This window comes from Anomaloglossus baeobatrachus (genome assembly GCF_048569485.1).
Source record: "Anomaloglossus baeobatrachus isolate aAnoBae1 chromosome 5 unlocalized genomic scaffold, aAnoBae1.hap1 SUPER_5_unloc_3, whole genome shotgun sequence".
NCBI lineage: Eukaryota > Metazoa > Chordata > Amphibia > Anura > Aromobatidae > Anomaloglossus > Anomaloglossus baeobatrachus.
Window position 1 is genome coordinate 1182904 of NW_027441806.1, and position 25988 is coordinate 1208891.

At 44.9% G+C, this 25988-nt stretch overlaps 2 protein-coding genes across 2 annotated transcripts in view; one reads left to right on the forward strand and one right to left on the reverse strand.

The window, feature by feature from the left end:
• Positions 1 to 25988, reverse strand: part of LOC142259186 (uncharacterized) — a 291572-nt gene that overhangs the window by 144268 nt on the left and 121316 nt on the right. The window lies entirely within an intron of this gene.
• Positions 773 to 18523, forward strand: LOC142259152 (oocyte zinc finger protein XlCOF7.1-like). Its single transcript, XM_075331657.1, has 4 exons — positions 773 to 1132; positions 1216 to 1313; positions 1511 to 1601; positions 16274 to 18523. Exons 1-4 carry the CDS (start codon positions 1000 to 1002, stop codon positions 17128 to 17130), a joined length of 1179 nt encoding a protein of 392 aa, XP_075187772.1. The 5' UTR covers positions 773 to 999; the 3' UTR covers positions 17131 to 18523.

A 25988-nucleotide genomic window follows, 5' to 3' on the forward strand; every position in this document is an offset into this window, starting at 1 on the left:
CTTTATTTGAAGTCACTGATTGGCAGTTCGGGTCTCCGCAGCCATAAACAGATCACTAACAGGGGAGGGCGGGTTTATTCAGTTTTATTTCTTGGTGCACAATACATCTGATAACACGAGAGCGGTTTCCATACGTAAAGCCCCCGAACTCCAAACCTGAACTTTACTATCTTGCAAAAGTCTGAGTTTATACCGAAAACCGAACTCCAGGTTCACTCATCTCTAGTAGTGAATAAAAATCAGACTTTTGTTAAAAAAAACAAAGCATAAAAAAATCGGCTTGTGTCTCCATTTTCCGACATCGGAGTTGAGTGATGACTTGTTTTTTGCTTGATGAGCCGACGTTTTCATTGATACTATTTTAGGTGCAACTTCATGTTGAAATTTTTTTTTACTGCCCAAATGATATCATCTCTTCATTATTATCTCCATTAATTTTACATATCGGCTCCTCTCCTTCCCATTCAGGTCCTTATAATATCGGATCCTCTCAGTGGTTTTATTCTATAGAAGAGAATTCTCCTGATTGCCCCGTGAAGGATGGATATGGACAGGGACAAGATGGCGGAGAGGATATTACACCTCACCCTAGAGATCCTCTTCCGGCTTACTGGAGAGGTGAGAGATTCTGATGACGTCACATTACATCATTCTTATCTATGGGAATAACAGATGGACAGAACTGGAGAGGTGAGGACTCTGGAAATGTCTGGAGTGGGATTTATTACTGTGTCTCTCCATAACCAGGATTACACAGTAGTGAAGAAGACCTCTAGTGAGCACTGTCAGGCCCCTGTGTCTGAGGGATGGGGAAGACCCCTGAGCCCAATCACGGGGCCTCCACCTCACCCCCCGATACATGAGGACATCAATGACCAGAAGATCCTAGAACTCACCTACAAGATGATTGAGCTGCTGACTGGAGAGGTGACACTGCTGGGAATGCTGGGACATTATACAGTAACGCTATGAAGGGATCGGGGGTGACGGTATCATTGTATGTGTCAGGTTCCTATAAGGTGTCAGGACGTCACCGTCTATTTCTCCATGGAGGAGTGGGAGTATTTAGAAGGACACAAAGATCTGTACAAGGACGTCATGATGGAGGTTCCCCAGCCCCTCACATCACCAGGTAATAGACAGGACTAAATACACACGGCCTATAATTATCTGTATGTAAGGAATGAATTCAGCCCCTGTATGTGTCTCCTCCAGGTCTATCCAGTAAGAGGACAACACCAGAGAGATGTCCCCGTCCTCTTCTCCCACAGGACTGTAAACAAGAAGATCCCGATGTTCCTCAGGATCATCAGGTAGATGGAGAGAAGGGGCCATGAAATCTCCCTATGATGTGTAGGTGGCTGTGAAGGTCTTGTGCTCAGTCTTGTTTTATCCTCCGGTATTATATGTGTTATACTTGTGTAATGAGAGCGGTGGAGATGGCAGGATTAGAGCTGATCATAGATGGGACTTCTCCATCTGTCTGTGACTTTTACAATATTTCTTTCAGGGTGAAGATCTGCCCCATATTAATACTACAGAGATATATATGAGGGGTGATGAGCGGAGTAAAGAGGAGATTCCTACAGATAACCGCCCAGGTGAGTAGTGACCACTAAATGCAGAGAAGTCACAGATTCTTCTCAGTCACCGCCTGTGGCTGCTTTATCAGGGTTGTAGTCCGGCCATATCAAGTGGTCACCATTCTGCTGCTAGACCACCACATGCTCCTCCACCCAAAACTGCCCCCATTATTTTGGGCATTGGACTTCCTTCTGTTGGAGTGAGATCTGTATCAGCCAGATCTTACAGGTAGGATCCACCCTATCCCCTGAAATTAGAAGACATTGACCCTTATCTGCTCAGATCTCTAATCTGTAAAGCCAAATGACAGTGTATGTAGAATGTGCAGACAACTTGGGAAGAAATATCTAATCTGTATGGTGGACCTCTAAGAGAAAGCGGAGGGCAGGGCTGTGGAGTCGGTAAGCCAAACCTGCAACTCCAACTCCGATTCCCACTTATATTGCTTATATTTAAGTGAAAAATGTATTGTAGTACAATGTGAACATCAGACATTGAATCATTTTTATGATAGAACAATCAAGATATTTAGATGGAACTTAAAATATACTATTGGAATACAACTTTAGAACACAAAAAACTGTAATAAGTTGTAAATTTGTAATACACTATGTAATACATTACATATATAGATAGATATTCTGTGTATATGTATGTATGTATGTATGTATGTATATATATATATGTATATATATATATATATATATATATATATATATATGTGTGTGTAAAAATAACGCTATGTAATAAACTATGAAAGTGGCAAAAAAACAGTTTTCAACAATAACATTTGCGCAGTCTATGAATTTGTTGTAAGAAATAGAATTGCTTCCATCAGAGCCTCCTTCATAGATGACCGCAAATCTGACCTAATAATTTTAAGAGAACAACCTCTCTACAGTAACTTGGGTTGGAGGCAAAGCCGTAGCCACATGGGCAACATCTCTAACAATTTTCAGGTATAAAGGCTGCTTTACACACAGCAACATCACTAGCGAAAACACCCGCCCCCGTCGGTTGTACGTCACGGGCAAATCGCTGGACTTACCTGCCTAGCGACTTCGCTGTGGCCGGCGAACGGCCTCCTTTCTAAGGGGGCGGTTTGTGCGGCGTCACAGGGACGTCACACGGCAGCCGTCCAATAGAAGCGGAGGGGCGGAGAGCAGCCGAAAGAAAGTGACGCCCACCTCGTTGCCGGAGAACGCAGGTAAGGTGTTGTTCCTCGTTCCTGGGGTGTCACACGTAGCGATGTGTGCTGCCTCAGGAATGACGAACAATCTGCGTCCTGCAACAGCAACGATATTTGGAATTAGAATGATGTGTCAACGATTAGGTGAGTAATTTTAATCGTTAGTGGTTGTTCGTACGTTTCACACGCAACGACGTCGCTAACAAGGCCGGATGTGCGTCACGAATTCCGTGACTTTTAATGACATCTCGTTAGTGATGTCGTTGCGTGTAAAGCCCCCTTAAAGGAATTGCCTCATGCAGTCAGTTTTGATGAACGGCTGAATTTTTCTAATTCTTTGAGAGCAAGTGAAAAATTGTGCTGAAATATGGTCAATCTGCTGCTATAGGAGACAGAGTGAAATCTTTTTCCTTGCAGCAACACTTTGCCGTCTCCATTTCATAGAAATATTTGTCAAAAGTTAAACTCCTCATCTGATGAGGATGAAGATATGGCATCAGTAGCATTGTCAGGACCCAAGTCCTCTTGCGTCTGGCAGTCCTGTAGCCGCTCATCCTAACTGCTACCTCAGTCAGAGCTTCTTTTCCTTTAGTAAGCTGATGATCATCAAGCAGTACACGATGACTTGGGTTCACATAAACAGCTGCCAGAAGAATTTTATTTTCCAATAGCTGTGTCTCTTTACGTTTCATTGAAGCAGAAATGCGATCTGTGATTAAACCTCCTCTTTGGGACAGACAAAATAGCAAGTTCTTCCACTCCCTTATGAAAACGCCAGGAGTTAAATCCTCAGCTTGTAATTTTTTAGTCACAGTAAATGGTGATTAATCAATTCCTTCAATTCAACCACCTGTGTCCATTGACTTTCATTTAGGGTTACCTGAGGGTTCGCCATATCTATAAGAAACGGTTTTAGCTCAAGCAATCGCTCAATCATTAAATAAGTACTGCCCCAGTGAGTGGCTTGATTGACAATTGCCTCTTTTTTAGCACGTCACTTCAAGATGGAATCAATTTTCGGGGTTCTGGCAGCAATAACCAATTTCCTCACTTTCCCAATCAGATTTCCAGCATGTCCCTCTTGCAGACTATCTCTTATTGCCAGCTGCAGCGTGTGCACAACACAGCGCATGTGATGAATATGAAAGTGTTTTGAAGCAACTTCAACAAGATCATCTAATCCTAAAGTATCATTTTGCTGTTCTTCTGTTGTAATATCTGTTTGTTCCTCAGTTACATGAACAGCACTGTGGCTCCATCTCACACATACTGAATCCTAAATTTTCTTCTAGCTGTTGCTCATTACTCTCATTCATCAGTTTAATTGTACTTATCATGTTTGAAGCATTGTCCGGTATTTTTCTAATCTGCTTTTGCTATTGAAAACATTATCTATGAGCTCAAAAACCTTTCAGGTGATGCGGTTTTTTAAAAAGCTGATCTGCTTTTGCAGCTGAAAAACGTACCCCCAAAAAATGCAGCAAAAACGCTGTGTGTGAATGTAGCCTTAGATCAGGAATAGAACAGACATTTATAGGACATTTCATAAATTTCCCAAATTCCTATGAAAAAATATTCAGCACATTCTGCATTGCACTACTGTCCCCAATTTATTATATATTTTAGGAGTCGGAGTATTTTATACCGACTCCACCAAAATGAGCTCAGACACCGACTCCACAGCCCTAGCGGAGGGTAATGATGCTGGTGATGTCCTAGATTCTTAAGGCTGCTTTACACGGTACGACCGATTGTGCAATTTCACAATCGATCGTACCCGCCCCCATCCTTTTTGCGTCACGGGCAAATCGCTGCCCGTGTCGCACAAAGTCAGTAACCCCCGTCACACATACTTACCTCTCGTGCGACCTCGCTGTGGGCGGCGAACGTCCACTTCCTGAAGTGGGAGGGACGTTCGGCGTCACAGCGACGTCACACGGCCGCCGGCCAATAGAAGCGGAGGGGCGGAGATGAGCAGGATGTAAACATCCCGCCCACCTCCTTCCTTCCATAGAGCCGGCGGCGGCCGCGGGAGGCAGGTGAGCTGCTCATCGTTCCCGTGGTGTCACACGGAGCGGCGTGTGCTACCACGGAAACGATGATCAACTAAATTAAACGATATTATGGAACCTAGCGAGCAGTACACGACTCACGATTTGTGAGCGATACTGCGTCGCTAGGAGGTGTCACACAGGCCGGCATCGCCAGCGATGCCGGATGTGCGTCACAAAAACCGTGACCCCGACGATCTATCGCACGATAGATTGTCTGGTGTAAAGCAGCCTTTAGTTTGGTGCTGTGTTCACCAGGTGAATAAAGATTGATTGTTCTCAGTGGGAGAAACAAAATAATAATCTTATCATAACTACAAGAGTCACTGGTGGACATACCGCGGTGTAGCTGCACAGGGGCCCTGAGCAGGAGGGGCCTCAAGGGCCTGAAAACATATGGGGATTTCCTTTGCCGGTGGCAGCTTCAAAACTAACAGGAGAAGCAGGGGCCAGAACAGCTGAACACATATGATTCTGCTGAGCTGACACAGGCCCCTTCCTTCACCTGTTAGGGGCCTGCAGGGGGCAGGATTCATCACTTCTACAAAAGCTGCTGGCCACGCAGAGGATGATTGTGTCTTAGGGTATGATTCCACTTGCGTATGACTCGTGCAGTCTCGCATTGGTATCACCCGGCACGGCGCACACTGTCCTGACAGGAGCGGGTAGGCTGCATGTATTTCCATGCAGGTGAACCGCCCCTGTCCGGAGAGTGTGCGACTGTGTCGGGTGATACCAATGCAAGACTGCACGAGTCATACGCAAGTGGAATCATACCCTCAGAGCCAGAAAGGAGGCTCTGAATTATTTCAAGAGAATACAGCAGTCGGGCCCGAGGAGGAGGGGAGGCTGCACCACAAGAGAAGATGGAAGTGCAGGCTCCAGAAGACCTGCTGTGCTGGCCACCATGTGCAATCATCTGCAGAGAGGGTGAGTTCATGTGCAATGTGTGACTATTATGTTTGTATACGTGTTATGTCTATGTATTTGTGCACATATGTGTGTGATGAACGTGTATTTATCTGTATACATCCTCGTATTCACCAATATGTTCACATTATTTCTGCTCCATTTCAAGTGTGAGAAAGGCCGATGTGGTGAAGTCACGTGCACAAATAGGTGAATACATACAAAGAAGACTCCTACTCCTTTTTTTTTTTTTTTTTTTTTTTTTTTTTTAATGGAGTGTGCATGTAATGTAGTGTGAGTGTATTTATATACTCACCTACCTCAACTCTTCTACTTTCCTGAGTGACGTCACCATTCTCCAGTATCTCGGGTCACACTACACTCTGAGCCAGAAGTCTTTTACAATTAAAGCCCATTGAGCCTCTTTCTGTTGCTCCATAGACTTAAGTCCCCTTTACACACTGAAACTTTCTAGCGATGCATGCTGCACAGCGGGAAACAAAGGACCTAGGAATGGTTCTGAACGATTTGTAGCGATCACAACTTCACAGCAGGGGCCAGGTCGCTGATGTGTTTCACACACTGCAATGTCGCTGGGGAGGTCGCTGTAACGTCACAAAACCGGTGACGTTACAGCGATGTCGTTTGCGATGTTGCAGTGTGTAAAGCCACCTTTAAGGGTGCTTTACACGCTGCAACATCGCTACCGATATATCGTCGGGGTCACGTCGTCAGTGACGCACATCCGGCGCTGGTAGGGACATCGCAGCGTGTGACACCAAGGAGCAACGATCGCGAAATCGTTCAAAAACGGTGATCGTTGACACGTCGCTCCTTTCCTTAATATCGCTGCTGCCACAGGTACGATGTTCGTCATTCCTGCGGCATCACACATTGCTATATGTGACACCGCAGGAACGACAAACATCTCCTTACCTGCGTCCACCGGATAATGCGGTAGGAAGAAGGTGGGCGGCATGTTACGTCCCGCTCATCTCCGCCCCTCCGCTTATATTGGCCGGCCGATTTGTGACACCGCAGTGACGTCGCTATGACACCGAACGCACCTCTCCCTTGAGGGAGGGATTGTTCGGCAGTCACAGCGACATCGCTGGCAAGGTCTGTTAGTGTGACGCTGCCGTAACGATAATGTTCGCTACGGCAGCGATCACCAAATGTAAAGCACCCTTTACATTGTAGGTCACTTCTGGGTCCTGCAGAGCACAGTGTGACCTGGAGATACTAGAGTTAGATTACGTCATTGAGAAGATGCACAGAACAGCACTGGACACCAGAAATACTAAAGAGCAGTGACATCCCTGAGAAGAGGAACAGAACAGCGCTGGACACCAGAGATACGGGAGAGAAGTAATGTCACTGAGCAGGCCAGCAGTGGACACCAGAGATACGAGATAGCGGTGACGTCACTGAGAAGAGGAGCAGAACAGCGCTGGACACCAGAGAGAGCGGCGGTGACGTCACTGGGAGAAGTAGAACAGCGCTGGACACCGGAGAGCGCAGCGGTAGGTGAGTATTTTATGACACTACATGCATAAACACACATTCCATCAGTAAACAAGTTAGTGGAGGCTTCTTTAATGATGTCTATGGTGTGGCTGTTTTTTGTTGTATTTTCTCTGTTTCTCTACTGTACCCACCTGTCATATAGAGCGCTGCTTAAAAGGATCCAGCCAGCGGATACATGTCACCCGTGGATCGAGCAGCGTGTATCAGACATCACATCTATATGACTAGTATTTGATGCGGCTCAGTCCCAGACATCTATGAAAGTGGGTTTTTTTCTCTGACTCTCCGCAGCACTTTAGGGTCACATATACCTGGCTGTGATCATGCAGCCACTGCTTGGTACAGGCTGTCCACGGCTCATGGGTCTTAGCTTTCGGGTTCCATATAAAGGAGTTGTGTGAAATAATACATTTACTGTAAAGACATTTTCTGGCAAAAGGATCTTATGGGGGTTCAATTTTGTAAAACTAACAAAATAAATTATTCACACCTGCAGTCACCCTCCTGGATCCAGCGCAGGCCATCCTGTGGTCTGTGCCAGCATTAATTATGTCACCGTTCTACCAGACACAGGACCGCTACAGCTTGTGATAGGCTGCAGCGGTCAGGTAACATGAACTGCAGTCATCACAAACTGCAGTAGTCCTGCGTTCCGTACAATGGTGAAATAATGCTGGCACAGACCATAGGGTTGCCGCTGCTAGATCCAGGAGGTGACCGCCAGGGCTGTGGAGTCGGTAAGCCAAACCTTCGACTCCGACTCCGACTCCTCAAATTCTCTTGCACCGACTCCGACTCCGGCTCCGACTCCGACTCCGGCTCCGACTCCGACTCCGACTCCTACATATATTGCTTATAGTTAGGTGAAAAATTTATTGTAATACATGAACATGTGTATGTGAACATCAGACATTTAATAATTTTTATGATACAATAATCAAGATATTTGGATAGAACATAAAATATATTTATTGGAATACAACTTTAGAACACAAAAAACTGTAATAAATTGTAAATATGTAATATACTATGTAATATACAGTAGATTACATATATATCTTGTGTGTGTATATACACTGTGTGTATATATACATATATATATATATATATATATTACATATTTACAATTTATTAGTTTTTTGTGTTCTAAAGTTGTATTCCAATAAATATGTTATGTTCTATCCAAATATCTTGATTATTGTATCATAAAAACAATTAAATGTCTGATGTTCACATTGTACTACAATAAATGTTTCACTTAAATATAAGCATTATACTAAATGTTATTATTTAGTAAAATATGCAGCACATTCTGCATTGCACTCCTGTCCCCAATTTATTATATATGTTAGGAGTCGGAGTCGGTGCATTTTATACCGACTCCGACTCCGACTCCGACTCCACCAAAATGAGCTCCGACTCCGACTCCGACTCCACGACTCCGACTCCGACTCCACAGCCCTGGTGACCGCAGGGGAACACAATTTGTTTTGTTATTTTTACAGACTCTATCCTCCAGGTAATGACATTGTGTCTGGACAATCCCTTTAATAAACTATAAATCCTCATCTACGTTGCACCTGACAGCTCTAGTGTTGCAGTTGACATGCCCGCAATGGGGCCGTTGGGGTTACTCGTCACCAGGCCGGTGTAGGGAGGGATGGATGGATGTCACAGCGGCCAGGCCCGGCTCCATGACCCCGGCGGTATCAATAAAAGATGGAGGGAATATTTACAGGGGAGTTGAGTTTATTCGTGACGCTACCTGTGGTATGCAGCCAATATAGGAGCCGCTGCTGCGGGAGCTATTTCCCTGGGGCAGATGGTAGCGCAGCTCGGATGGTACAGCTCTCCACAGGCAAAGCTCAGGCCCCAAGGATGATGAGAGTGGTAGTCTCTGATGGCGGCAGGGCGACAACACAGGCAGTGATGGGACGACACAGGGATTGCAGTCCAAGTTCTTTACTCACTGAGATATCACCACCTTTGGAGTGAGGCGCTCCGCTGTTATGGTCTCCAGCCGATCCTGGATAGTTTGGAGGTCAAGGCTGGTGTTCCTGCTGTGTGTCCTTTCTATTGGTAATTCCTCTACCCCAGCACCTGGTCAGTGGAACGGGTCACTGGCACCTGTCACACTCCCCGCGAGCCCTGGGATCCCCCTTCTTCCTAAGAACCTGGGCTGAGCCGCTCCAGCTCCAAACCACGGGTCCCTTGCTCTTCCTTGTCCTCTACCCTTCTATACTGTTGCCTGTTTGACGGTTCAGGCGCAACTCCTGGTTGTCTGATGTGACCACTCACTTCCCTTAACAGTGCCCCGCTTCCCGCGTTGCTGAACTAGTGGGCGGGAGGTCCCACACCTCATAATGGCCGCCCCCAGCACCTACCGAAACCCAGTCCCGGTGGGAGGGCAGCTGTGTGTTGTATGAATTGCGGTGTACATCAATGAATGACCCCTGTCTTACCTGGAATGAATACTACACCTCGGCTTAGATGCAGTACCCTGTGGTGCATGAAGCCTCAGGGGCGCCACACATTCCTTGATGCTTCTGTTTACAATGGCTGCAGACATCACAGCCCAGGTGCCTCATGTGACCGCTGCAGACAATCACTGGCTTCAGACTTTTGAGCCGTATACCACTGACAAGCTGCAAAACACACAGAGTATACAGGCTGTGCCATCTCCAGCCAATGTAACTAGAAGCATTGAAGACAGCGCTGAAGCTGCAGCAGATAGGAGGGCGGCAGGACTGTGCTGTTATATTCAGATGGTAAATATGAAACTTATTTATTGTTTAGATTTGGTAGTTGTGTCCTAAACTAGTAATAAACAGTACAGTCTATATGTTTACATCATTTTGTTATGAAATGAAGGGGGGACCCAGAAAGATTTCTTGCACAGGGGCCCCTGCAGTCTGTGTCCGTCCCTGATAAGATTCTTATTGTTTCTCCACTGAGAGCAATGAATCCATCCTCCTAGAATCTCGGCATCTTATTGATGGATCTTCCTTCTCTCCCTTCTGATGAATGTGCTGATAGGGGCGTTTTTATCCAAAGTTCAGCACAGGGTAACTGTAACATATGAGGGAGGTTAGAATTACCCCACAGTGGGTACATGGAGGCCGGGCAGCCCACCCACATGATACCCAAAATTTAACTTCTTCAGCCCTGGGTGATTTTTCTTTTTTTCCAAGAAGCATAACTTTTTTATTTTTCAGTCAACATAGATATATAAGGAATTATTTTTTTGCAGGATGAGTTGTACTTTTGAATTACACTATTCATTTTATCATCTAGTGCACTGTAAAATGGTGGAAAAATTCCAAGTGCAGTGAAATTGTAAAAAGTTAAGGGAATTACACGATTGTTATTTATTTACCATGTTTACTATATGTTCACATGTTTAGCCTCTGATGGTGAGGAAAAGCTTTTGCTGGGAGGAAGCTGCCAGATGTAACACCAGGGAGACTTGGTACTGTGATGGTTGACTCCAGGGGTCGGCGATTGGATGTTCACATCAAATCGCTGATGTGGTCGTGTGCAGACCAGACGGCTGGTGTAGGCAGGTGCAGTGGATATGGCAGGCACAGCTGGTATAGATAGATGTAGCAATCACAGTGGGCACAGCGTATACTAGGAAACAGACACGTGTTATCTCACACAGCATGAGACTCAGAAAACAGAACGGGAACTGACAATTAGCAACACGTCTCTAAGGATAGACCACGTGCCCAGGCACTTCCCATAGGGGGAGGTGCCTTAACCCCTTAGTGACGGAGCTAATTTTCACCTTAATGACCAGACCAAATTTTGCAATTCTGACCAGTGTCACTTCATGAGGTTATAACTCTGGAACGCTTCAACGGATCCCGGTGATTCTGAGATTGTTTTTTCGTCACATATTGGACTTCATGTTAGTACCAAATTTAGGACAATATTTTTTGCGTTTATTGAAGAAAAAAATTGAATATTGGCAAAAATTTTGAAAATTTAGCAATTTTCAACTTTTGAATTTTTATACCGTTAAACCAGAGATTTCTGTGACACAAAATAGTTAATAAATAACATTTCCCACATGTCTACTTTACATAAGCACAATTTTGGAAACAAAATTTTTTTTTGTTAGGAAGTTAGAGGGGTTCAAAGTTTATCAGCGATTTCTCATTTTTACATCAAAATTTACAAAACCATTTTTTTAGGGACCACATCACATTTGAAGTGACTTCAATAGGCCTAGATGACAGAAAATACCCAAAAGTGACACCATTATAAAAACTGCACCCCCCCAAAGTACTCAAAACCACATTCAAGAAGTTTATTAACCCTTCAGGTGCTTCACATGAACAAAAGCAATGTGGAATGAAAAAAAGCAAAAATTAAATTTTACCTAAAAATGTTGCTCTAACCCAAATTTATTCACTTTTAGAAGAACTAACACAACAAAATGGACCCCAAAACTTGTTCCCCACTTTCTTATGAGTGCGCCGATACCCCACATGTGGTCAGAAACCTCTGTTTGGACAAATGGGAGGGCTCGGAACAGAAGGAGCAATATTTGAATTTTGGAAAGCAAATTTGGCTGAAATAGATTGCGAGCACCATGTTGCATTTACAGGTCCGCTAAGGAACCTAAACAGAAGAAACCCCTCACAAGTGACACCATTTTGGAAACTAGACCCCTCAAGGCTTCTATCTAGGGGTATAGTGAGCATTTTAGATCCACAGGTACTTCACAGATTTTGTTAACGTTACGTTGTCGTATTGAAAATTTTAATAATTTTCTCAAAAATGTTGCTTTAGCATCAATTTTCTCACTTTTTCAAGAGGTAATTCCAAAAATTTGACCTCAAGGTTTGTTAACCACTTTTTTATGAGCGCGGTGATACCTCACATGTGGTCTGAAACCTTTGTTTGGACAAATGGGAGGGCTTGGAACGAAAGGAGCAATATTTGAATTTTGGAAAGGAAATTTGGCTGAAAAAGATTGCGGGCACCATGTCACATTTGGAGGACCCCTAAGGTACCTAAACAGCAGAAACCCCACACAAGTGACCCCATTTTGGAAACTAGGCCCCTCAAGGAATTTATCTAGATGTTTGGTGAGTACCCTGAACCCCCAGGTGCTTCACAGAATTTTATAACGTTGAGCCATGAGAAAAAAAAAAAAAAATTTTACCACAAAATTGTTATTTCAACCAGGTAGCTTTTTTTTTTACAAGAGTAAAAGGAAAAAATTCAGCATAACATTTATTGTGCAATTTCTCCTGAGTTTGGCGATACCTTATATGTGGTGGAAATCAACTGTTTGGGCGCATGGCAGGGCTCGGAAGGGAAGGAGTGCCATTTGACTGCAAAATTGGCTGGAATCAATAGCGGACGCCAGGTTGCATTTGGAGAGCCCCTGAGGTGCCTAAACAGTGGAGGTCCCCCACAAGTGACTCCATTCTGGAAACAAGACACCTCAAGGCTTTTATCTAGGTGTATAGTGAGCAGTATGAATCCACGAATACTTCACAGAATTTGATAAGCTTAGGTTGCCATATTGAAAATTTTCATTTTTTTCACAAAAATGTTGCTTCAGCATCAAATTTCTCACTTTTTCAAGAGACAACAACAAACCGTGGACCCAACAGGTTGTTATCCAATGTCTTATGAGCACAGGGATACCCCACATGTGGCCAAAAACCTCTGTTTGGATAAATGGGAGGGCTTGGAATGGAAGCAGCACCATTTGAATTCTGGAAAAGTTGAAATAAATTGCGGGCACCATGTCACATTTGCAGGGCCCCTTGGGTACCTATACATTAGAAACCCCCACAAGTGACCCCATTTTGGAAACTGGATTTTATTCAGGAGTATAATAAGCATTTTGAATCCACAGGTACTTCACAAAAATGTTGCTGTAGCAACCAATGTCTCACTTTTAGGCTATGTGGCCATGAGCCAGCGACACGGCGTCTAGTACACAGTGTCAGCCTCCTGCAGAGATGTGAGTGTTGTCCACGGGAGAACGCAGCTGCCCATGCCCACGATTTGGGTTCAGGCCGCTGTGGAGCTCTATGCTACCTGCAGAGAACACTCATCTCCGCAGCATAAATTGACATGCTGAGGCTCGGGAAGCTGCGCCACAGGTCAGTTTATGTGGCGGAGAAAAGAAGCACATTGGGCAAGCACATTGGGCATGGGATTTCTAAAAATCCTTCCACTGTGCTTCTACTGCACAATGCAGCGTTATGGACGCAGGGAAAACACTCTGCGCCCAAAACGCTGCAAATCCCGATTGTGGGCGCACAGCCTAAAATGCTACAATGGATGAATGGATACATGTCAAACATATATAACGTCCCACCCCCTGCATATTCTAAGCTGGCGCCCTTTAGTGCCTTTCATGTGGCACTAAAGGGTGCCTAGCCTTGTATTTAGCCCCCCAAAAAAATAATAATTAAAATAAACGACGTGGGGTCCCCCCCATTTTTGATAGCCAGCTAGGGTAAAGCAGACAGCTGTAGCCTGCAAACCACAGCTGACAGCTTCACCTTGTCTGGTGATCAATTTGGAGGGCTCCCCAGGCGTTTTTTTTTAAAAAAAAAAAAAAAAACGTGGGGTCACCCCCAAATTAGATCACCAGCCAAGGTGAAGCGGACAGCTGGGGTCTGGTATTCTCAGGGTGGGAAGAGCCATGGTTATTGGACTCTTCCCAGCCTAAAAATAGCAGGCCGCAGCCGCCCCAGAAGTGGCGCATCCATTAGATGCGCCAATCCTGGCGCTTCGCCCCAGCTCATCCCGCGCCCTGGTGCGGTGGCAGACGGGGTAATATATGGGGTTGATACCAGCTGTAATGTCACCTGGCATCAAGCCCTGGGGTTAGTGATGTCACGGCATCTAAACAGATACCCGACATCACTAACCCAGTCAAGTAATAGACAAAAAAAAAAAGACAAAAAAAATTTTATTTGAAAAAAAAACTCCCCGAAACATTCCTCTTTCCCCAATTTATTGAAAATAAAGAAATTACGGTCGCTGTAATCCGCTGTAATCCGTGAGGTCCCACGCCGACTCTGGATCTTCTAGAATATGGGGGGCACGTTCAGGGAACGTATCCCCCATTTTCTGGAAGAGCAAGCTCTCCATGAGCAGTGTGGGTGCAGTAATCTGAGAATACTGCACTCACACTGCCCCGGTCCAACTTAGGGCAGAGTGACCTGCAGTAACCTCATTCCAGAATATGAGGGGCACGCTCACAGAACGTACCCCCCATTTTCTGGAACAGCAGTCTCTCCATGTGAGGACCACACTCCTCACATGGAGAGACTGCTGATTACTGCACTCACTCTCCCCCGGTCCACAGTGGAGCAGCCTGTGCATCAGCGACGTCAGCGTCCCTGCAAGACTGACGTCGCTGATGCACAGGCTGCTCCACTGTGGACCGGGGGAGGAATCCAGCTGACGGCCGCTGTCTGCGCATGCGCCGTCAGCATTCAAGAAGGAGGCGGCGTGATCGCGGGACGGATCACCAGACAGGTAACGTATGACCGGGGGACCAGGGGCTGGGGGGTGACCTAGTGGGACTCACACTGCCCCGGTCCAACTTAGGGCAGAGTGACCTGCAGTAACCTCATTCCAGAATATGAGGGGCACGCTCACAGAACGTACCCCCCATTTTCTGGAACAGCAGTCTCTCCATGTGAGGACCACACTCCTCACATGGAGAGACTGCTGATTACTGCACTCACTCTCCCCCGGTCCACAGTGGAGCAGCCTGTGCATCAGCGACGTCAGCGTCCCTGCAAGACTGACGTCGCTGATGCACAGGCTGCTCCACTGTGGACCGGGGGAGGAATCCAGCTGACAGCCGCTGTCTGCGCATGCGCCGTCAGCATTCAAGAAGGAGGCGGCGTGATCGCGGGACGGATCACCAGACAGGTAACGTATGACCGGGGGACCGGGGGCTGGGGGGCTGGGGGGTGACCTAGTGGGACCTGGGGACACCTTTCTGCCGCATGTGACGTGTCACATGCGGCAGAAAGAGCAGAATGAATGCGGGGGAGGGGGGGTGGCTCTGGAGACCCGGAGGGGGCTCCGGTGACCAGAGGGCTCCGGTGGACCGGAGGAGGGGTCAGGGGGAGGACATTTCCCTCCGATCTGAAATGTTTGATCATTTCAGATCGGAGGGAAATGAATGCAGAGCCGGCGGCGGCAGTTTTCAGCGCGCGTCGGCGCCATCTTGCACGCTCCGGAGGGGGGCTCTGAAGAACTGGAGGGGGCTCCAGGGACCAAAGAGCTCCGGTGTACCGGAGGAGAGGTCAGGAGGGGGACATTTCCCTCCGATCTGAAATGTTTGATCATTTCAGATCGGAGGGAAATGAATGCAGAGCCGGCGGCGGCGGGAGTTTTCAGCGCGCGTCGGCGCCATCTTGGATTTTCCGGAGGGGGGGGGGGGGGTTGGATGGATTTCTCCGGTACCGGGGGCTTTGGGGGCACTAAGGGCTCACATTTATTTCTCATCTGACATGTTTGATCACGTCAGATGAGAAATAAATAAATTTTACCAGCCATTTTTTTTTTTTTATGTTGTCGCCGGTATACGGTGTATACCGGCGATCGCATTAACGGGGTGCATACAAAACACCCCGATTCATAATCTGGGGGGTCTCAGCTACCCCCGGTAGCTGAAACCCCCGAGATTTTTCGTCACTGGGGGGCGCTACAGGGTTTTTCCGGCCTGACGTCTCAAGACGTCGGAACAGAATAAGTACCCTGTTTTTCCGACGTCTTGAGACGTTAGGCCGTCGCTATGGGGTTAAATACCTAGTGCCTCTTAGCCGTAGGTTGTGAGGCACTTCCAGGTATGGGCACTTTTGCCCTTTAAGAATATATAAGTGCACTCCCAGGAGACCACAACCAGGGAAAGACTGCAGGGCACTGCGGGGACACCGGTAACTGCGTTTCAAGTTATTTTATAAATTTTAACCTTAAATTTGTATATATTATTGTAAATAATTTTCATTCTTGGCAGATGACTGTACCAGGAGAACAGAGGCACAACTGACATCTTCAATCTTAAAATCAGATGACCTTGATAGCACACAAGATATAACTGAAGTGAATGCCACTATTCAAGATGCACCATCATCTCTTTACAGCAAAGATCTATCATCTGATTCTTTTAAACAAGTCCTATCTTCTGATTCATCACAGACTATTAAGAAAAATAAGTGTCACAAAAGCAGCATAAAAAAGCCATTTTCAACTTCAGAATATCAAAAAAATAATAAAAAAATTCACATAGGGGAGAAAAGATTTTCTTCAGAATCTGTTAGTTACCAGAGAACTCACACAGGGAAGAAGCCATTTTCATGTTCAGAATGTGGGAAATGTTTTAACTGGAAAACAAATTTTGTTACACATCAGAGAACTCACACAGGTGAGAAACCTTATTCATGTTCAGAATGTGGGAAATGTTTTAACGCTAAAACAAATTTTGCTAAGCATCAGAGAACTCACACAGGTGAGAAGCCATATTCATGTCCAGAATGTGGGAAATGTTTTACCCAAAGTTCAAGTCTTGCTAGACATCGGAGAACTCACACAGGGGAGAAGCCTTTTTCATGTTTAGAATGTGGGAGATTTTTTAAGCGAAAAGTACATCTTATTTCACATCAGAGAATTCACACAGGGGAGAAGCCTTTTTCATGTTCAGAATGTGGGAAATGTTTTACACATAAATTGCATTTTGCTACACATCAGAGAACTCACACAGGTGAGAAGCTATATTCATGTTCAGAATGTGGGATATGTTTTAACCGAAAATCAAGTCTTGGAAAACACAAAAGAATTCACAAAGGGGAGAAACCCTTGACATGTTTAGAATGAGGGAAATATTTAACACAGAAATAGGTTATTTTTGAACATCACAAAACTCACAAAGGTAGAAGCCATTATCATACCTAGAAAAAGAGAAATCTTTTACTTGCAAATTATAATTTGTTGCCCACTAAGAGAAATTTACATGGGCTACTAGAAGCCTTTTGGAAGTAGTGTTAATTAAACCATTTAATGCAATTTTGTTTATCTTCTTACTATCTCTTCTCTTTTGTGTAGAAGGAGGTGGGGTGAAGTGATTCTCTCTGCTCTTTTATTGGATATTTCTATTAGATCCTTAGAAACCCATATCCCTTTTTAAGTCTTGCTAATTGGGAAGAGAGTGACATTTTTAAATTTGCAGCTATTTACAGAGTCTCAGTTAACGTCCTTTTTGGAGATGGTTGAGAAAGTTTGATCACATTGAAGCTGTCTTTATCAATACCTCCAAGTGAGACATCTCCTTAGTACAGGATCTGACATTGGATACAATTCACCTCCTCGGTCTCTACATAGACTTTTTCAAAAAATGGATTATTATATTAAAGGAGACTCAATTTTATATAGTTTTCTAAACTCCCTGTTAGAAAATCTGAAGTTGTCATACATGATAAAATGGGAGCAAGAGCTCTGTTTTACATTCTTCCCTCAACAATGGTGGGCGCCTTGGAATGGACTTATAGGACCTCAGCTTGTATAAATCACCTAGGACAAATTATATAAATTCATACAGGGTGGTATCTGTTTCCAGGCAAATTGGCTCACATGATCCCTGATTATTCCCCTTTCTGTTGGCAAGGCTGTCTTCAGAAAGGCACATTGGGGCATGTATGGTGGTCCTGTCCTAAAGTTATGGTGTTTTGGGAGCAGGTGTTTGTTCTAATTTCATCGGTAACAGGTGTTCGTGTAATTATGGATGATCCACTGGCAATCCTGAATATAGGACTCGATAACTTCCCCTAAAATGTGAAACCTGTTATTGCTGATATATTTACCTCGGCCAGACGATGTCAGGCTATAAAGTGGAAACTCCCTTCAGTTCCCTCGGTTGAGGAGCTTGTCAGGAAAATTAATACTCATTTTCATTAGGAATTTACACTTACCCATAATATAGAGAGGAGAAAACAAATTCAGAGAAATTGGGGCATTTTCTTCATATTCTATTTGTCCTATGGGGTGTTGATCTATAGGTATTTGTATTATTAATTCCTATGTATAGAATTGACTGGATTGGTGTTCTCCCCCCCCCCCCCCTGTTTATTTTATTTTTTTTCTTCTTTTTACCATATGTTCTTACCCAACATTCTTCCTAACTCCCAATCTCAGCGATCTGACATTCATTACAGTTACTTTCAGCGCACAATCTCCATGTCTGACCAATGTCTGTAACTTCTCTATACCACAATAATAAACATGTTCATATTACACATTACTATTTACATCGACCTGTTCCCTCATTATTGCATTAAATATCTTGGATACAATACTATTATTACTGCAATTTCTCACTGACTTTGTTAATCATGTTTTGTCGTAGTCGTCTGAATCCATCTCAATGTTTTCAATTTATGTGTAAGAAACAATAATCGTCCTACCGCAGTTTTCCCGCATGTGTCCAGTGTCAGTTCTTCTATATTCCCTTATATAAAACCTTGGTGTCTCCGACCAAACCTGCTGATTAGGATTTTACAATTGTAATAACTTTACTCAAAAAAAGTATTTATAATCCGCAGCCTGTGTATAACATCCGCAGCTTCCGCAAAGCACTTCCCACCTTTGGCCTCTGTACGTATGCCAACCTTGTGGAGAAACAGAGGATCATATATCCCCTATGGATGATTTATAGATCTGGCAGTCTACAATGTCCACTAGGGATATAGATCTAACCCCTTCAAGGATCCTTGTCCATTGAATGTCAGTAACGGCCCAATATTCCTTTCCCATTTACGCATAATAACAAGAGGATAATTATAATTATTATTTATTTATAGAGCACCATTAATTCCATGGTGCTGTACATGAGAAGGGGTTACATACAGAATACATATCCAAGCTACAATAGACAGACTGGTACAGAGGCAAGAGGACCCTGCCCTTGCAAGCTTACATTCTATAGGATTTTGGGGAGGAGACAATAGGTGGGGTGTTGGTTGGGCGGCGGCTCTGCATGGTGGTGAGGCGGCGGCGGCTCCGAAGATGGTGGTGAGGCGGTGGCGGCTCCGCACGGTGGTGAGGCAGTAGCTGTGGTGGTGGTTAAGCAGTGAGGTCATTGAAGATTATAGGCATTCCTGAACAGATGAGTTTTCAAGTTCCGTTTGAAGCTTGCAAGTGTAGCAGATAATTTGATGTGGTGAGGCAGCGAATTCGAGAAGACAGGGGATGCTCGGGGGAAGTCTTGGAGGCAGTTGCATGAGGAGCGAATGAGAGAGGAGGAGAGAAGGAGATCTTGGGAGGAGCGGAGATTACGTTTTGGAGTCTAGCGGGAGGTTAGTTCAGAGATATACGGCGGAGACCGATTATGGATGGCTTTGTAGGTCAGTGTTAGTAGTTTGAATTGGATACAGTGGAAGATTGGGAGCCAATGGAGGAATTTGCAGAGGGGAGAGATAGATCAGTCGGGCAGCAGAATTAAGGATGTACTGGAGAGGGGCAAGATGGTTAGCAGGAAGGCCATGGAGGAGGGTGTTGTAGTAATCCAGGCGAGAGATTATGAGAGCAAACAAGAAAAAGAGTTGCTGTATATAGGGATCAACCAATGCGATTTTGTTCAATTCAAAAAAATAATTCTATTGGTACAAAATGTATGCATACATTGAATCCACACAAGACAGTGAAAGGGATTAATAACATTTAAAATATGAATAATCAACGAACACCCCAATACATAGTTCCATGTCAGGAACCTGACACCAAAATCCCGAATACAACTATACTAGATGTATCATACAATAATAAATCCAGGTTAGGATGCAGAACATATGTGTCATCCGATACTGCAAACCATAAACCATATTGTACTTAAAAGTATAGCATTCTGACACCACCATTGTTGAATACAATATAATAATTATAGACCACCAGCAGGACAAATGATAAAACCTTATATAAAGGAAATCAATGTACCACAGTCACCGATTAAGCAAGTAAAAAAACACCGCCTATCCAAAAGCGTCCAAGATAAATCACTAGGTTATATTACCGCCTGCTAGAGGTCCAAATATAAAGCAGTGCAAGGTCCCAGGATCGGTGTAAGTATGGGGTGTTTCCCCACGCGTATCGCCACAGAGAATGTGGCTTCCTCAAGGGCCAGAAAATAAATGATATCATCACCGATCATAGTGCAATTTATCCCCTGAGCTGAGCACTTACCAGCTGTGCCTAATCCTGTTGAAGCGCCATGTGAGGCATTACGTCAAAGCCCGGAAATAACCAGGTCAGTAAAACAAGTTGAAATCTATCCCCACACACATAATAGAGCAAAGCTAGTTTGGTCATGAAGAAAAATATCAACTGTAAAGCAAGTTCGATGTCCACCAGATGAACGTAAGTATATTGTTATAACCTTATGCTAGCAGCAAATTGCCAGCAATACATATATCTGGTCACCCGGCAGCGTGAATAAACAGGTCAGAGTCAAAACACACACTACCATACATCATACAATTCTTGAGGACATATATACATATATGTACACATATCAGATGGAAATGTATTAATATTATAGTCTATAAAAAATACCTACTTGTGAATATATAAGATTATATATGGAGTACATTTGGTCATGGAGAAAAATATCAGCTGTAAAGTGAATTCAATATCCACTAGGTGAAATCAAATATATTTTTGTATACCTGAGTTGTCAACAAATTACAGGCAATACATATGTCTGGTAACCTGGCAGCGTAAATAAACAGATCAAAGTCAAAACATACACTGCCATAATACATCGTACAAATCCAGCCAGTGTTTACGCATATCAGACGCAAGTTTCTTTGTGTTATATTGTCTATAACCAATACCAGTTTATGGATATCAAGGATTGCATATAGAATAAGATTGATCATATAGAAAAATATCAGTGTTGCGAGTATCCAATATTAAACCAACACTTCTATCAAACCCTAGTTGAGAATACAAGTTGTTAAGGAATTAACGGGCGTCACGGTGGCTCAGTGGTTAGCACTGCAGCCTTGCAGCGCTGGGGTCCTGGGTTCAAATCCCACCAAGGACACCATCTGCAAGGAGTTTGTATGTTCTCTCCGTTTTTGCATGGGTTTTCTCCGGGTACTCCAGTTTCCTCCCACAGTCCAAAGACATACTGATAGGGAACCTAGATTGTGAGCCCCAATTGTTGAATATTTGAGTATAGGGACTCCACATCTAATGTGACAAGTAAAGTACCCGCCGGTACAGTCACATCCTCCAGTTGTAAAATGAGGTGTGTGGAGTCCCTAACATATGATGGTAATGACTGGGCAAAGGGTTGCAGAAAATAATCTAGATAAAGGGGCGCTCAAACAGCCCCCCCCCATCCCCGACACAATTGGCCTACCTGGGGGCTCAATCATATCCTTATGCACCTTCGGCTTGAAAATAGCCGTGGGGTTAGAGGGCAGCACCTGATAACAAAAGGTATTAGATAGTTGTTTCTTTGCTTCTTTGAGATATAGTTCAATGGGCCACAGAACTATATTGCACCCCTTGTCCGCATCTCTTATAAGGAAGGAATCCTCCCTTTTTAGCATACTTTTTTTTAATTAAATGTTTTTATTAAAGTTTTACAAGTTACAACCAAATAAACATTGGAGGCTACCCAGCCTCTAGCCCCCTCCCAACCCTCCCCAACAAACATTAAACAGTCTTGTAGAAAGGAGAGATAATGTCAAATCTGCAGCTCCACACATTCTTAAGCCCCCGTCACATTTAGCGACTTACCAGCGATCCCGAAAACTATGCGACCCGATAAGGATCGCTGATAAGTCGCTGGGAGGTCGCTGGTGAGATGTCACACAGTCAGACCTTACCAACGACTCAGTAATGATACAGGTCGCAGTAGTGACCTGTATAACGATCTCTGCTGTCATTGGGACCCTGTCACACAGTGTCAAACATAGCGATGCGTCCTGCCCATCAGAACATCGCCTTTGAAGAAAATAAACCAGAACAGTGTGTAACGATCAGCGATTTCACAGCAGGGGCTAGGTCGCTGCTTAGTGTCACACATAACGAGATCGCTGATGAGACCCCTATTACGTCACAAAACCTGTAACTCGGCAGCGATCTCGCTACAGATCTCGTTATGTGAGAAGGACCCCCTAGACAAAAGTCCTTAAGTACCATTATTACATTTATAAATCCAATTAGACTTTTGTTTTTCTTTGAGTTTTTGCTTTGTTTGGCTTTGTACACAGTTAAATGTCATTTTTGATGAAGAATCTAACCTGTTCCCATGCTCTCTCTTCTCCCCAAACCTCCATCATCATTATAGATAAGTTCTGCAGAAATTTCTCGACCTTTGTCCCTTGTTATCAATTTAGAGTAAACCCAATCTAAACCTAATCAGTTCCCTCGAAGCCAACCCTGACCCGTCTATCCATCGTGCCCATGTTTTTTCAAATTTGATGACGCCATTTATTTTCCGGTATATACTTTTCTCCACATTTATCACCCAATTAACTTTTTTGACATATTCAGATAGTGTAGGACTGTGGTCCGAGATCCAGAATTGAGTGATTAGTTTCCTGGCAATATATAATAATCTAGATATGGCCACTTTGCCCCCTCCTCCAAAGGTAAATCCTCCACGTATCCCAGAATACATACAAAGGGAGTTAAGCTCGTCTCTATCGTATATACTCTATTGATTATCTCTGTCACCTCTCTCCAGTAATGTTCAATATCAGGACACTACCACAATAGATCTGCAGAACATAGTTTGCATCGCGGGAAGAAGGGGTCAGTTCTAACTCAAATATCAAACATGAATCTAGGAGTGCGATATACTTGGTGAATAACGTACAGGTGTGACAGTCTGTATGCCTCCCCCAATGATAGACTAGGAATTATTTCTAAAATTTCTACCCATTGGTTGTCCTCAACAGGTCCTATAGCTCGTTCCCAATTTTCTTTTGTGTTTACTGGACAATTCCGGTGCACCAGATATAATAGATCCCAATATAAACGAGAGATCACTCCCGCTGAGCCTCTAGAGGATGCTATGCGTTGCATGATTTTGTTCTGCTCCAATGCTCTACCTGTAAGGCCCCCTTCACACGTCCGTGATACACGTGCGTGTTTGGTCCGTTTCCGTATATACCAGAGACACGGCCAAACGTGCACCAATGTTAATCTATGATTGTGGTCACACGTGCGTTATTTCATTATGTCCGTGTGTGCGTGTCCGTGATCCGTATGTGTTTGCGTTTGGCACGGATGCATGTCCGTTATCTGCACGGAGCACGCACACGTGGACACAATGAAAGTCTATGGGTATGTGCACACACGTTAGTAAACACGTATGCATATACCTATAGTCCGTGTCCGTTTGGTGTTTTTATTTCTAGTGATGTCGGCTATTCTTTCTATTTCTGTGTATGTCCGTCAATCTCCCTGAGTCCGTCGGTCAGTCTCTCTGTCGGTCTCTCTGTCTGTCTGTCCCTCTCTCACAGTCTGTCGGTCAGTTTCCCCCCCTCTCTCATACTTACCGTTCCCCGATCTCCGGCGCAGCGCTGCACGGCATTCACACTGCTGCGGCGGCTTTTACTATTTTGAAAAAGCCGGCCGCCCATTAAACAATCTCCTATTCCCTGCTTTCCCCGCCCACCGGCGCCTATGATTGGTTACAGTGAGACACGCCCCCACGCTGAGTGACAGGTGTCACACTGCACCCAATCACAGCAGCCGGTGGGCGTGTCTATACTGTGCAGTAAAATAAATAAATAAATAATTAAAAAAAAACGGCGTGCGGTTCCCCCCAATTTTAATGCCAGCCAGATAAAGCCATACGGCTGAAGGCTGTACCCGGCTCTTCCCGATTTGCCCTGGTGCGTTGGCAAATCGGGGTAATAAGGAGTTATTGGCAGCCCATAGCTGCCAATAAGTCCTAAATTAATCATGTCAGGCGTCTATGAGACACCTTCCATGATTAATCTGTAAGTTACAGTAAATAAACACACACACACCAGAAAAAATCCTTTATTAGAAATAAAAACACACACACATTCCCTGGTTCACCACTTTAATCATCCCCGAAAAAGCCCTCCATGTCCGGCGTCATCCAGGATGCTCCAGCGTCGCATCCAGCGCTGCTGCATGGAGGTGACAGGAGCTGCAGAAGACACCGCCGCTCCGGTCACCTCCACGCAGCTAATGAAGGGAACAGCGCGATCAGCTGAGCTGTCACTGAGGTTACCCGCTGTCACTGGATCCAGTGACAGCGGGTAACCTCAGTGACAGCTCAGCTGATCGCGCGGCTGTCTTCATTAGCTGCGTGGAGGTGACCGGAGCGGCGGTGTCTTCTGCAGCTCCTGTCACCTCCATGCAGCAGCGCTGGATGCGGCGCTGGAGCATCCTGGATGACGCCGGACATGGAGGGCTTTTTCGGGGATGATTAAAGTGGTGAACCAGGGTATATGTGTGTGTTTTTATTTCTAATAAAGGATTTTTTCTGGTGTGTGTGTTTATTTACTGTAATTTACAGATTAATCATGGAGGGTGTCTCATAGACGCCTGACATGATTAATCTAGGACTTATTGGCAGCTATGGGCTGCCAATAACTCCTTATTACCCCGATTTGCCAACGCACCAGGGTAAATCGGGAAGAGCCGGGTACAGCCCCAGAACTGTCGCATATAATGTATGCGGCAATTCTGGGCGGCTGCTGACTGATATTGTTAGGGTGGGGGGCTCCCCATAACGTGGAGCTCCCCATCCTGAGAATACCAGCCTTCAGCCGTATGGCTTTATCTGGCTGGCATTAAAATTGGGGGGAACCGCACGCCGTTTTTTTTTAATTATTTATTTATTTATTTTACTGCACAGTATAGACACGCCCACCGGCTGCTGTGATTGGGTGCAGTGTGACACCTGTCACTCAGCGTGGGGGCGTGTCTCACTGTAACCAATCATAGGCGCCGGTGGGCGGGGAAAGCAGGGAATAGGAGATTGTTTAATGAGCGGCCGGCTTTTTCAAAATAGTAAAAGCAGCCGCAGCAGTGTGAATGCCGTGCAGCGCCGGTGATCGGGGATCGGTGAGTATGAGAGAGGGGGGGACACTTCAGTCACTCGGGGGATTAGCGGTCACCGGTGAATCCTTCACAGGTGACCGCTAATCAGTACTCGACACAGACAGAGCCGCGGTATGAGGATGAAGTCGGGTGAAGTTCACCCGAGTTCATTCTCATCGCGCAACTCTGTCTGCTGTCAGCCGACATTTATAAACGACATTGTGCATCACACACACGGACATTACACACGGACATTACACGTACACATACACGTTAATTCCACACGCACACACGGACGTTCTGCACACAAACACGGCTAGCATACGCAATTCACACAGGTGCCACACGGACCATAAAAACGGACACAAAAACGGGACACGGACCCGAAAAACGGCCCGTAACACACGTGCGTGTTTTTCACGGACGTGTGAAGGGGGCCTAATAGAGATTTCTGCCTGATAGGCATGTCTCAGTTGCAAGTACTTATAAAACTCAGAATTTGGATCCCAAACTCCGCTTGCAACTGAGGGAAGCCTCTGAGTTGGCCCCCCTCCACAATATGTGTGAATCTATTTATCCCTCTCAAAGCCCAGCTCCCAAAGCCCTCTAAATGATGCAAGTTAGGTAACCATGACGTTTTCCAT